Source organism: Lampris incognitus, chromosome 2, assembly GCF_029633865.1.
Source record: "Lampris incognitus isolate fLamInc1 chromosome 2, fLamInc1.hap2, whole genome shotgun sequence".
Taxonomy (NCBI): Eukaryota; Metazoa; Chordata; class Actinopteri; order Lampriformes; family Lampridae; genus Lampris; species Lampris incognitus.
The window spans coordinates 44,536,070-44,550,671 of record NC_079212.1 but is presented as its reverse complement, the minus strand read 5'-3'; the positions used below and the strand labels follow the sequence as shown (position 1 = coordinate 44,550,671).

At 47.8% G+C, this 14,602-nt stretch overlaps 1 protein-coding gene across 4 annotated transcripts in view; it reads right to left on the bottom strand.

Moving 5' to 3' along the window:
* LOC130106584 (vitamin D3 receptor A) overlaps positions 1-14,602 on the bottom strand; it is a 113,143-nt gene that overhangs the window by 32,242 nt on the left and 66,299 nt on the right. For all 4 annotated transcript variants that reach the window (XR_008809743.1, XM_056272740.1, XM_056272738.1 and 1 more), the window contains 2 exons: positions 10,689-10,836; positions 6,886-7,016 (listed from right to left, as the gene is read on the bottom strand). Coding sequence is in view for 3 of the 4 variants with exons in the window: in XM_056272738.1 (XP_056128713.1) it covers positions 6,886-7,016; positions 10,689-10,836 (279 nt within the window). In the remaining variant the exon portion in view is untranslated. The remainder of the gene's footprint in view (positions 1-6,885; positions 7,017-10,688; positions 10,837-14,602) is intronic.

Here is a 14,602-nt window from a genome sequence, read left to right as displayed (position 1 = left end):
ACAAAAAACGGGCCGATGTCCCATCAACATGGCAATTTCTGACAGCACAACAGTTCCTCTTAATGTTCAAATAACTTCAGTCGGGTGCAGGTCACTGCTTGTGTTAGCGTATGGGGTGACATCCTGTTCACCCGTTTAATTCCAGGGAACTATAACAATATAAAATAAATAAAAAAAACCTCAAGTCAGTACAAACGGCAGCACTTATAAAACTCTAATGGCTGTCCGCACTGCCGTATTTAATACCAGCTGACGGATCAGTGGCAGGACATTTTGTATTACCGCGAAGGGGTATTTTCTGGCCCACAAATGGATGATGAACAAAAAGAACTCTTGAGCGGGACCCAGGGACGTGCGGTGAGGTCAGTGGCTGGGTAGGCGGTGGGCATTCACAAATCCAAATTACAGCCTTTTGTGCTCTCTAACGTTTCATAACAACCTGATCCTTCATTCTCCCGACTGCCACAGATTTCTAGAACATCGTGCCCCCCTGGCTGAACTACATGAAAACTTAAACAAAATACTGGCAAAGTATATATGAAGTACTTCTTTCTCGTTTGTGCGTACACGAAAGGGGCTACGTTTACCTCATCTTGAATGTTCTATCGAAGAGTGTCACTTACTGCCATGATAAGGTTGTTTTGAATACGGCTCGGTGTTCCGGAAAACACTGAAGAGACTTCAAGATGCGTCACCAACCGCTCGTCTTTCTCCGCAACGAGGTTAAAGAGCGCCACATAGTTTCTGCGGTTGGATGAGCCGGTGTTTTCCTTGTTTCCCCAGAAGGCTAATTCCCCTTTCCCTCAGTAGCAAGTCGCACGTATCAAGTTCTTCAGAATCTCCCGATTTTCCCTCACCTTCGCATTGTGGGCAGAAACTTGCTGTTTGTTAGCCTCGTTTAAAGCTAGGTTGATGGGAGGGCAGTTTCCAAAGGTTTTCAATGCTATTTGATGTTGAATGTGTGAACTGGAGTGTTTGACTAGCGCTGCAGGCAGGTTGTTCAGGTCACAGTAGCCAGCACCTACCCATACATTGTGCTGCTCTCTGGAAAACAGCAAACAAAGGAAGCAGTACAGCCTGCTGGTGGTAGCATCGGCACCGCAGCCGCATAGCCACTTTTTCCTTATGTACCACTCTGGCTGGAATGATTGCATGATTTTCTGCCCTTTACACTGGTGGAGGTCAGGTAGAGCTGGTGTAGGCCTGCCTTGCTTGATGACAAGTAATTTTCACTGGTAATCCGGTTTATTAAAACCCTGAAGACGTTCGATTGTCGACATTACTGATTTCACTCTGAAAAGTAGCTGAGCTGCTCAAATTCAAATGAGCTAGCTTGCTTTATTGACAGCAAATATCTATGAAACTGTAGCAATTTAGCACCTTGATGGCTCTGACTGGCTCGCACTCCCGCCACTGTGCCGCCAATAGTGCCACCGTGCCGCCGCAGTGGTTAGCGCGGTCACCTCACAGCAAGAAGGTCCTGGGTTTGAATCCGGGGTTCTCCAACCTTAGGGGGGGGTCATCCCAGGTCCTTTCTGTGTGGAGTTTGCATGTTCTCCCTGTGTCTGCGGTGGTTTTTCTCCGGGTGCTCCAGTTTCCCCCACCAGCAAAAAGACATGCATGTTAGGGTTAGCACTCCTGTCTGTGCCCCTGGCCAAGGCATGGCAAGGCGAACTGAGGTTGGTCCCCAGGCGCTGCATGGCGGCTGCCCACTACTCCTAGCTACACAGCTAGGAAAGTGATACAAATAAAAATAAATAAATAAATAAGCCGTTCCTTCCCTCCTCTGTTGATTTCGCCTTAAGCTATGCATGCGCAAACTCCGAAATGCACAATGTTAAAGGCAATTCTGAAAAAAGCAGAGCCTACCCTTCCCATTGAAAAAGTAGGCCTAAGAACTTAAAAAAGACAAGGGCACAAACATATCATTGAAAATACGTTATAACAGCTTTCTTGCAACCAGAGTGAGATTTTGATATGTTGTCATGAATTTGTTGTATGGTTATTTTGATTAAATGACCACAGGGTAGGTAGGCACTGCCTACCCTGGCCACACATCATTGGCAGGACCTATCAAGTGAAAAATGCTTCTTCTTATGTTATAACTGACCTTTGAACATGTCAACATTTTAAAGTTCTGTGACAAAAACACAATACTTTAGCTCATTTGGAAAAATATGAGGATTATGCAACACCATAACAATCACTCATTATCATCAATCATGTTACTGAAGGAAAAAAAATAGCACACATTATTAACCATAATTGGAAGGTGGATATAACTGAGATTGATAAGCACAAATATCAAACATCCTTTATCACAAAATCTCTTCATCAAATAACGCAGCAGCTTTCGCACTCCACGCCAAAGCATAAGTGAAGTTATTTTCCTATAATCCCTTTCTGGTTTCTCTCATGCCATTAGTCATTGTCCAAAACTACTATATTCACAATGAATGTGACCGCAAACTCTGATGCAATGCAAATCAGTAGTCTGTGCAACACGGCGATGTGGAGCCACAAATCTGGTTTGTTACAGACATCGGGAGCTCCAAAAAAAAAAAAAAAAAAAAGTCAAACTCTTGTGCTGAAGACACAATAACCAAACACCTCCAGTACGGCTGGTGAAAAAGCTTCTCCCGCTCCTCGAGATCTGGTCAAGATTGAGGACAAACTGACTGTTGCCGTATGATCCTTCCCAAACATCACATTAATGTCCCAGCAGGAACAAACTATGAAACGACACCCACGGATGAAGGCCAAAGAGGAGATAGAGTCCCCTGTAAGTTACATGTGCTCACTTTAAAAATGGCAACTTCCCTTTGCTGTACCAGCTGCAAGAATAGATGAATACACAACTCTCATAATTCAGGGGTAAAGAAATATTAGGATGCTTAGCAAACTGTTTCAATATTACCAGTTAAGCCCTTCCTGTCATTTTTGTGCTATTCATGCCATTTTCGCTTTTGTTTGCACAAATACAGCAACGCAAAATTTGGTGTGCAAGCTCACTAATGCAGAGAAACATGACTGGAGACCAAATCTAGCCAGTACCATCAAGTTTTAGAACCTTTTAACGAGCATGGAAAAGGTTAATTTGGACCCAACGGCATGCTGAACAGACTGGCCAATGAGACGATTGCCCTTTTTGGGCCCGTCACTCGGTGTAATTATATGTGGGTAAAAAAAATTGATTTTAATCAGATTAAATGCCTGACCTGAACCATTTTCATCAAATTAAGGTCTAAATCGACGAGCGTAATGCAATTAACGGAGTTGGGTTTTTCCTCGATCATTTGATTTACTGTATACACCTTAATTGGACTACTTTCAGGGAACTGGTTCTGTGCATGCACTAAGTCCAACTGCTGGCATGTGACCCGGAAACGACGGACAAAAGACGACATGGTGAGCAGCGGTAAACACAGATTACCAAAAAGAAGCTACACGCTCATAATGACAATGTTATTTTGTTAATCAACGTTTTCGCAAGGCTACTTGCCTTCTTCAGAGTATTCTTCAGGATAAAACAGGCATGTGACCCCCACCCCACTGTACTTGGGCAATTGCCCTATTTTCTAAGCTGTCCTGGTTGCTGCTCCACCCCCCCGCCGATCGAGGGAGGGCTGCAGACTACCACATGCTTCCTCCGATACACGTGGAGTCGCCAGCCACTTCTTTTCACCTGACAGTGAGTAGTTTCACCAGGGGGACGTAGCATGTGGTTGGATCACGCTATTCCCCCCAGTTCCCCCTCCCCCCCCGAACAGGCACCCTGACCGAGCAGAGGAGGCGCTAGTGCAGCGACCAGGACACATACCCACATCCGGCTTCCCAACCACAGACACAGCCAATTGTGTCTGTAGGACACCCTACCAAGCCGGGGGTAACACGGGGATTCGAACCGACGAGCCCCGTGTTGGTAGGCAACGGAATAGACCGCTACGCTACCCGGACGCCTGAATTCCTTTTCTTAATCTTTGGTTAGCCAGCACCTCAACAATACAAGTGTACATTGTCTCCTCTTTTTGAGCGACAATAAACAGCCACATTTCTGGAGCGAGACTGAAAGAACACTTCTGCTCAATAAAATGAAGCTTAAAGTGCTAAAGATTTGGACGGGCAAAAGAACAAAAACACATTTTCCAAAAGGTCTCACACACAATGTTGGCAGCAGCACCACACACTCACACACAACACACCTTCCATTCCATAAGTCAGTGACTCTTGCAAACTCAATCACCGAAGAGGCAGCATTATTGCGAACACATTTAGACAATTTAACTAAACTATCAATTTATTTCGATCATTCATCTTCAAGACTCGAGATTTCAAAATGTTTATTGTCACTGCGGTTGAAGAAGCACACTGGTGTGGAACATGAGAAGCTCGATAATCTTAAACAGATTATTGACCGCATGCTAACACGGCGACCGTCACCCCTGGTTTGGTGCTTCATCCCTCACAGAATCACTGATCCCCTGTTTAAATCACAGCCGGCTAGTTTTCCACCCTGACATGTGCGTGCCAAGTGTTGAAAGCGGACCTCAATTTCCAAACGCTTTCTTCTTATTCTGTTTAGACACTGGCTGGTTTTGGTTTACCACATCAGTCAATAAGAGGTTTCATAAAACTGATTGAATCACAAAGCATCAAAATGTGCTGTTGGCCAGATTCTCTGCAATTACGTTGATGTGCAGCCATTCCTACTTACTATCTGACCCGAGTCTTCAAGTGCCATATGGTACGGCCTTTATGCATATCTGCTATTGTCTGTCCCCGCATTGCAAATCATATCAATTTACACCCTGCTGCAGATTCTACTGGCTCCTGCTGCAGCTGGCTATCTATGAATATTAGATTAAAAGCTGTTTAACCAGGAACTCGGTTTGCTGCTAGTGCCAGCCAACCTGACGGTAATCTCTCCTGACATTTGTCTAAACTGATATAAGAGAATGCATAAACACATGAACACACACACACTCAGAAATAACTGGCAGGGTATATATGAAGTAAGAATGATATATTTACCAAGCAGGGTTGGACATGAAGAGAATCCGTGGAATACGGTCCCAAATTAACCAATCCGCTGCTCGGGAAATAAGCCATGCTGACTGACGCCGACTCCGACAAGGCAGCAGATCGTTTGAATTCCCAGTGACTCGTCTGTCCATAGTCTGGACATGCTACATTTTACAGATATCTAAGGATGATCTTGGGGTTGTTGTTGCTGTTGTTCTTCACGATTTTGGCATGACACCACTTTTTCTGTGTGGCTTTTAATGACGACTAATAATTATCCAACTTCAACGCGATAATTTTCCAGTTGCAAAACTGTTATTGTCTTGTAGGTTAGTCGGTGTGGCCCGACACTAAGCCCTGTTCTGGACAGGGCAATGAATACTGTATAAGAACTGCATCGTATGAATGCATCGTTCATGTTACCTGTTTCCTTAGTTATGAAACGCACAATTCGTTGTTTTTCATTCATTCCTGAGCGTAAATTCCCTGCCATGAACATCAAACACGTCTCTCCACCACAAACAACTAGCAGGCACTTTTGTACAAAGTTTGTCTTGTAAAAAAATAAAAAATAAAATGGGTAGCCCAAATACCACCTAATGGTAATGAGAGCAAGCCCGTGTCCACATGCCGGCTTGCAAACACAAGGCTGGCAGGTCTGGTTTCCTCAAACAGCGTTGTGCTGTATTCAACAGTTACGTGTCAAAACACAACAATATGGTCGACCCTTCACTTCTCGCTGGAGCCGCTCAGCATGCAGGAACTTTTACAGGACGGCTTTCCAAACTACCCGCTTCAAATGGTTGAATAAATTTTGTCCTGGCCTGTTGTAATGCTTAATTTTTACCAGCCATTATCGAGCCATTAGAGAATGTATACTACCGGCTAATAGCCAAATAAATAAATAGCTGACCAGGTAATTTCGGCAATCAGTAACAGAGTAGAAGTAGTCGCTTCTCATGTGGAGGCCAGCAGAGCCATCCATCCATTATCCGAGCCGCTTATCCCAATTGGGGTCACGGGGATGCTGGAGCCTATCCCAGTCAATGGGGGGCAGGCGGGGAGACACTCTGGACAGGCCGCCAGTCCATCACAGGGCCGACACACACATTCGCACCTAAGGACAATTTAGTATGGCTGATTTAGCTGACCTACATGTCTTTGGACTGTGGGAGGAAACCGGAGCACCCCGAGGAAACCCACGCAGACACGGGGAGAACATGCAAACTCCACACACAGGACGACCTGGGAAGACCCCCCAAGGTTGGTCTACCCCGGGGCTCGAAACCAGGACCTTCTGGCTGTGAGGCGACTGCGCTAACCACTGCGCCGTCAACACGAACAGCAGAATGTTTATTAAAATCTATCTACAGATCAGCCACTATTTATAATGATGTCAGATCATTAAAATAGGATCGTATCAGAAAACTCACACTGACGCATGACTGACAGCAGCAAAGCATCTGCAGGTGGACTCTCGCTATCTATGTATCAATATAACTGGCAGTCATTTAGACGCGGACCATCTCATCACTGTTCTGCTTTGTAAACATCTTGGTGCCCTCTGGGAACGTGTAAGACACATCACCAAGGCTTTTCTACATTTTTCCACGTGACAAAACCCTTCCAGGAGAGTTTCTGACTCTCGGGAGACAGCGGCCACCGCCACGGCCCACTGCTCCGCCGGTGAACTGCAGCTCCGCTCTGAACGAAACCATTTGGAAACCTCTGAAGTGTTAACGCAGGAAGGACAGTCGATAGGAGACTCATTCAAATGACCACCGCCGCAAGGACACGGCGAACTGAGCAAGCGGCTCAGTGCGGCACTTTCTTCATTTACAGAGGAGAGAGGGGTCAACTCACACTCTTTCATCATGCCAATGTCGATGCAGCGCTTGAGACGGCAGGCCTGGCAGTGGCGCCGGTTGTCCTTGGTGATGGTGCAGCTTCCGTTGAAGGGACACGTGAATGTGGCTTTACGCTTCATACTGCGTCTAGAGGGATGAAAGAAAATGAAAACAATTACTACCGGATTAACCGTTCTAACTCATGACATGAAGCCCATGGTAATTAATTGGCAGACTGTTATTAATACGCGAGCTTTGCCTCATACTTACTGTACAACACCAGCATGACAGAACGGTAAAGGGAAGAGTGAAAAAAGAATTGTGCGTCTCAAGCCATTCATTCATTCATTATCCAAACCGCTCATCCTTACTCAGGGTGGCGGGGACGCTGGAGCCCATCCCAGCCAGTCATTGGGTGGCAGGCAGGGAGCCTGTCTCGAGCCAACCAACGCATTTTTACACACGCATCAAAAATACAATACAGCACAGCAGAGATTCACTGACGAAGACTGATCTGAGTCTATTAAATCTCCGTCGCAGAGGCTGTTTATGTCCAAAGGCAAACGCATTTAATCGAAGCGGCCCCGACCAACAGCTTATCCTGGAAATGAAGTCTACAGGGAAGAGACGAGACGATTACTCCCCAAAACTACATGGAGTCAGGAGACAGAGTAATAGTAAAGAGTAAAACCCAGAGAGAGAGAGAGAGAGACAGAGGAAGAAGAAGGGAGAGAGAGAGAGAGAGAGAGAGAGAGAGAGAGAGAGAGAGAGAGAGAGAGAGAGAGAGAGAGAGAGAGAGAGAGAGAGAGAGAGAGAGAGAGAGAGGACAGAGGAAGAGAGCAAGAGACACACAGGAAGAGAGATAGGGAGATATAGAGAGCGAGAGAGAGAGGGAGGGAGACAGAAGAGAGAGAGAGAGACAGAGGAAGAGCGAGAGAGGGGGGGCAGAAGAGAGAGAGACAGAGGAAGAGTGAGAGACAGAGAGGGAGGGAGAGCGAGCAAGAGAGACCACACATGCTGTGTGATTCTGGCCACCTTAGGGACATTGCAGACATGTTTTAGAAGTCTTGGACACATCGTTCATCCTCAGTGGAGTTGGGCTGTGTTATGTAGGTCATTCCAGGGGAACGGGGTTAGGACTGCTGACCGAGTGCTGATCCGATGCCGACCGAGTCATAGCAGTGTCTGAACATGTGGTGCCATGATCGTCTGGCGTGGGAGAGGATCCGGTGAAAAAGACAGACATTTTTAACGAAAGGCTCACACTGCTCAGTGCCCTCTCTCTTTCTTTGTGTGTGTGTGTGTGTGTGTGTGTGTGTGTGTGTGTGTGTTCTGCAATCGGGGAATCAAAGAAAATCCTCTGCTTGTCTTAAATACCTGTGTGCTGACAGTTTAATGAAAAATGGCTGAGCAGAATAATGAGTCAGTTGACGACCCATGTTTTCCTCTGCTGCCAAAGCCAATACCAGGTCTAAGTCCTTTTATTTTTTTGGGGGGGGGGGGGGGACTCAGTCAATATGGGCCGCCTCACTGTGCTGTTCAGCTAACGGCACAATGTGACAGTCGTATCACTGCAACTCAGGCAGACAAATGGGGCTGTATGAAGATTTTACCCCCCCCCCATACACTGTGACATACAATAAAACAAATGAAACTGCTTTAGGAGTCTCAAGGCGGTGAAAAAGAGGAGGCCAGAGGACAAGACAAATCACATTAAAGACGCAAGAGTCGGGGAGAGTCGTCTACTAAACCCACCCGTTTTCACTGAGGGGCTTGTAAAGACCTCAGAAGCTGTACCTGTGACTGAAAGCTGCACAAATAAACCTGACTCGGCGATCAAAGAGAGAGACAGGCAGAGGCAGAGTCCCGAGGTTCAGGTTTCCAAGTACTGTAAAGGACAGCGAGTGAGAGAGAGCGCAAGAGAGGGGGAGAGTGTGAGAGAAAGTGTGTAAAGGTCACGTCAGGCCTAATCCGTCTGATTCTGAAGCATAAAAACCATTCGTAATTCAGTCGTGCTGCAGCTCTTCTTTTTTTTTGGGTTGGGGGGGATTTTCTCCCAACTTGTACCTGGCCAATCACCCCACTCTTCTGAGCCGTCCCGGTCGCTGCTCCACCCCCTCTGCCGATCCGGGGAGGGCTGCAGACTACCACATGCCTCCTCTGATACATGTGGAGTCGCCAGCCGCTTCTTTTCACCTGACAGTGAGGAGTTTCACCAGGGGGACGTAGCATCACGCTATTCCCCCCCAGTCCCCCCCCCCAAACAGGCGACCCGACCGACCAGAGGAGGCGATAGTGCAGCGATCAGGACACATACCCACATCTGGCTTCCCACCCGCAGACAAGGCCAATTGTGTCTGTAGGGACGCCTGACCAAGCCGGAAGTAACACGGGGATTCGAACCGGCGAGCTCCGTGTTGGTAGGCAACGGAACAGACTGCCACGCTACCCGGATGCTCATGCTGCGGCTCTCCTCACCAGAGCACAGGGCAGCACACAGCAGAGCAACCACAGACTGCATCGATGTATGAACAGGTAGCTCCACCTCTCCTACCCCACCAGGGCCTCCGTCAGTAATGGACAGACACTCGACAGCACGAGGGGCTGCGTGTGCGTAATACAAACTTTATTTTGCACACACACAATTTGCCCTGGCATGCATACATTGGGACGCCTCCTCAATTAAATGCCATGAAACCCTTTCGCATGTAAAGCTGAAAGCCTCATAAGCGGTGGTGAAACGCGCTACGCCTACATTGCACGGTCGCAGCGCTCTCACGCCGGACCAGTGAAAACCTCTCACATGCACTATTAAAACACCCATAAAAACTAATGAAACGCGTTACGCTCATATACTTCGCCGAGGTGCTCTCGTATACGTTGCTAAAACTTCTCAAATCCACTAGTCGCAGTGTTTCCCAACCCAGTCCTCAAGGCCCCCCTATCCTGCATATTTCCTTTGCAACCTTGAATAGGTACCCGTTTGTAGTTATTCAACCTATCAGCAAGGAATTTTGTCAGACGTTGCACACCTTGCATAATCAAGTGCTGCGAGATGATTGGTCGAGTAAGTACAAACAGGGCTACCTATGCAGGGTTACAATGAAAATCTGCAGGATAGGGGGTTCCTTGAGGACTGGGTTGAGAAACACTGCGACTAGTGAAACACGCCACAGGGATGCTGGAGCACACACACGACCGGAAAAAAGAAAAACGACGGTTCGAGCACCGGAGAGCGTCACAACCGTGTGTGTACGAGAGGGTTTTTAACTTGAAGCACAAGCTGCCCTGCTCGGGGAAATCCAATTCTGCTGCTGCGCTCAGTGGAAGTGGTTTCTCTCTCAGACTGCTGCTGGTGGAACGACAACCAAAAAAAACAAAACAAAACAAAAAACACCAAGTTTTTCGGCCAAATACACAGCAAAAGCCGCCTATCTGTGTCGGCTGAGAGGAGCGGACGGACTCTGCTTCTATCAAACAGACGCCTCCTCGTTCCTACATGCGTGCATAACCTCAGCTTTCTGTGCGATAATAAAACATATGCTGTTAATGAAGGGTATTTGTTTTGCAAGGGGAGTTTTAATCGCCACACAGAGCGGCGCTGTACAACACGTGCACACATGTGCACACACGCAAACACACATGCACGAGCGCACACACGCATGCGTGCACGGGAAAAAGACTTCCTCGGATCCAGCCGTAACGAGAGATCTTCTGCAGGAACAGCAAAGGGGTTGGGACATTTTTAAACAGTATAACCAAAAAGTAAGCGTGCCATCACCCCCCCACAAAAATTTTTTTTTTTAAAAATCCACCAACCTGAAAAACCCCTTGCAGCCTTCACAAGTCATGGCGTTGAAGTGGAAGCCGGTGGCTTTGTCCCCGCAGACGCCGCAGATCCGTGGGGCGTTCCGGTCGAACTCGTCCGACCCCACCACCGACGTCGTTACCGTCATGGGCTCCATCACTAGAGACAGAAGGGTAGAAGAGGTTAAGCGCCGACGTCAACACGGCGGCCTACCGTCTCTCTAGGGACTCGAGACTGAGACGCCCCTCGTCGTGTGTGTGCACGCGGAATTACAAACACGCCGTCAGCGCCTCATCAACCTCACGCGTGAAGCCGAGCTACATGGCTAGACAACCCACTGCACCAACAATAAGGTGAGGGAATTGGAGTGTGTGGGTGTTTGTGAGTCCGTGTGTGCAGGCCTCAATAAATGTACCGGAGAAAGACCCTAGAAGATGGAATTGGTTTCTTCTCGCTAGTAAAGCGAAGGTGTGCAAGTTGATGTGAGCGCACCGGGGAGGCGTTCTTCTTTTTATACAGGCGGGCATCAGGCAATTAACATATTTAGCAAAAGGCATCGACAGGAACACTCTGCACCTCGCTGCCACTGGCCAAATGACTCAGCAGACACAAGTGCACAATTACACTCGCACATCCACAGACGTGCGAGTGCGCACATGCATACACACACCGTCCTAGGTAGTCCTGATCAGAATGGCGGCCTTGCTTTAAAAGTAAAACAACAACAACAACAAAGAAGCGGTAAACACAACACTGATGGGTCGCATGACCGGAGAATTAATGCTCAAGCGAGGGCCATTTGCCAAAGGCTGCAATCTGACCAATATATCTAATGCTGGGAATGGTGAAATATTCTTCTGCGCTCATGTATTCACACACACCATCTGGCTGTCCCCTATGAAATAAACAGCAGCAGAGTAACACACACCGGCAGAGCTGAAACCAGCCCGCCGCCAGCCAACTAATCCATTTCAATGCGCAATGCGACTACCTCTGTCTTAACTCAGCTGAACTGATTAGGCTACTTAAAACGATGACAAATAAGGAGAGAGCAGAGAAATCAGAGCAGGCCAACGGCAGACACACGCAGAACGAAAGGCAGAGGGAGAGTAGAGAGAGACAACTGATTCAGCAAGTGATACACACACACACACACGCACACATTATATATATACACACACACACACACACACACACACACACACACACACACATATATAAAACGTGTATATAGATTTTCTCCACCTGTTCATAACTATTGGAGCACGATTTCAAGAGGAGGTGCTCTGAATGCAGCACCTCCAATATAAATATTCTGCTCCTCATTAGTTGAGAACTTCTATCAACACCACTGACGGTTTCAGGGGAAAAAAATAATAAAATTAAAAAAAAACATATATATATAGTCATCCATTATCTGAACCACTTATCCTGCTCTCAGGGTCATGGGCATGCTGGAGCCTATCCCAGCAGTCATTGGGCGGCAGGCGGGGAGACACCCTGGACAGGCCGCCAGGCCACCACAGGGCAGACACGCGCGCACACACACACACACACACACACACACTCACACACACACACACACACCTAGGGGCAATTTAGCACCGCCGATTCACCGGACCTACATGTATTTGGACTGTAGGAGGAAACCCATGAAGACACGGGGAGGACATGCAAACTCCACACAGAGGACGACCCGGGACGACCCACCAAGGTTGGCCTACCCCGGGGCTCGAACCCAGGACCTTCTTGCTGTGAGGTGACCACGCTAACCACTGCGCCACCATGCTATATATATGTGTGTGTGTGTGTGTGTGTGTGTGTGTGTGTGTGTGTGTGTGTGTGCGTGCGTGCGTGCGTGCGTGCGTGTGTGCGTGCGTGCGTGCGTGCGTGCGTGTGTGTGAGAGAAAAGGGAAGTTCCGATCTGATCAGAAAGATTACTTTTTACCCCCCTTTGCTCCATCTACTACGCCAGTTTGGTGCGTCCAAGCATCGCAAACTGACATCATCTCCAAAGTGTGTGTGTGTGTGTGCGCGTGTGTGTGTGTGTGTGTGTGTGTGCATTTGGCACAGGGGGATGTGATACGTCTGGTGCAGCAGTTCCACAGAACAGCAGCGAGCCACGCTTTGAGAAGTAAGTGACGAGTGGCTGAAATGTCTGCAGCAGGAAACTGCTTTGCACTGAAAGACGAAGAGCGGCCCGACAACAATACCTGGCAGTGTCTGCACTGCCGGCGCTGAGCGAGGAAGTCGTGAGCCACCCGAGCAGCGTTCAACACCGCTACATACGACGAGACGCTTCAAAAGAAAACACCCAGACAGTCTGCATGTTGCTCCCTAGAATATTCCTTTCATTCTGGGCAGTTTTTACACTTCTAATACATGTAGTTTGTTTATACTTTGTGAGTTTGTTCAGAAAAAAAACCCCATAAAATAAAGTAACTTAAACCATTAATGGGCAACCACGACGCCATTTTTTCCTTTATACAGAGCTGCTTAATTGTCAAGCATATCTTACATAAATTGGAGTGGTCTGACCAAGTTTAGTGTAGTCAAAGTGTGTTAAGCAAGACACACACACACACACAGCAGGGTTTGTTGTTGTACTTTGACGTCCTGACAAAAGTAATTTTAAGTTCACAACTCCTGCACACTGATAAATGTGCCAAATGAAAATATTGGTGGTTTTTGTGTAACCGTAAATCAGCAGAGAAATGGTAAATACTCCAGCACTTTTGTGTCCCTTACAACCCTCTCTTTCTATGTCATGTCCCTATAAGGCCGCACGTATGCATGGTTGTGCGGCTGCTGTGCGGACGTGGTGCCGCGCCTCGCTCTTCCCGGCAGCCACCGCGAGGGAAGGGGCAGATAGATGAAATGTTATTGAAATGAATCCTGCTTTGTGGACGCCCCGCATGCCAAACCCACCGGCGACTCCCATGAATGTGAAAACAGTCCTGCGTGTGTGTGTTTTATGGGTTATTTACCGCTCTTCCAAACATCGTGCACGATGCAAAATACAAAAGGGCGAGATCAAAAACAAGTCATTTGCCTCCCTACCTCTTCTCACACCGGCTTGCCCAATTACCCCAATATAATAAGCAGTGTTGGCAGCACAACTGTGCCACTGAGAAGACTTCCTTCTGGGTGATTTAAAGCCACACTGCCGGGAAGATTTGTACACAACTTCCCCCCCATTTTCTCCCCAGTTGTATCCAGTCCAATTACCCCACTCTTCCGAGCCGTCCCGTCTGCTGCTCCTCTACCAAGCCGGGGAGGGCTGCAGACTACCACATGCCCCCTCTGATACATGTGGAGTCGCCAGCTGCTGCTTTTCACCTGACAGTGAGGAGTTTCGCCAGGGGGACGTAGCACGTGGGAGGATCACACTATTCCCCCCAGTTCCCCCTCCCCCCTGAACAGGCGCCCCGATCGACTACAGGAGGCGCTAGTGCAGCGACCAGGACACACACCCACATCCGGCTTCCCATCTGCAGACACGGCCAATTGTGTCTGCAGGGATGGCCGACCAACCCGGAGGTAACACGGGGATTTGAACTGGCGATCCCCCATGTTGGTAGGCAACAGAATAGGCCAACCTGCACGCTCCAATTTGTACAAGACTTTGGTTGAGCATTTGTGAGTGTGGAATTGTACAGAAGTGTCACCCGATGTTTACCCTGTTAGTCAGCCATCTGAAACGAGGCAAGCCACGTCATCCCCCACGAGGCGATGAGAATGAAAAACCTGAAAATATGACTGACGTCCATAATGATAGTCTTATCGGACAAAAGTTTACACTCCGTTTGATTGGGTTTTTTTTTAATCTCATTCACACACAAAAAAAAATCATGTCTACATCTTTGCTTGTAAAGAAGATGCAGCCGTCTTTATTATAGATTTCTCAGCTTTCGCGATGGTCAAA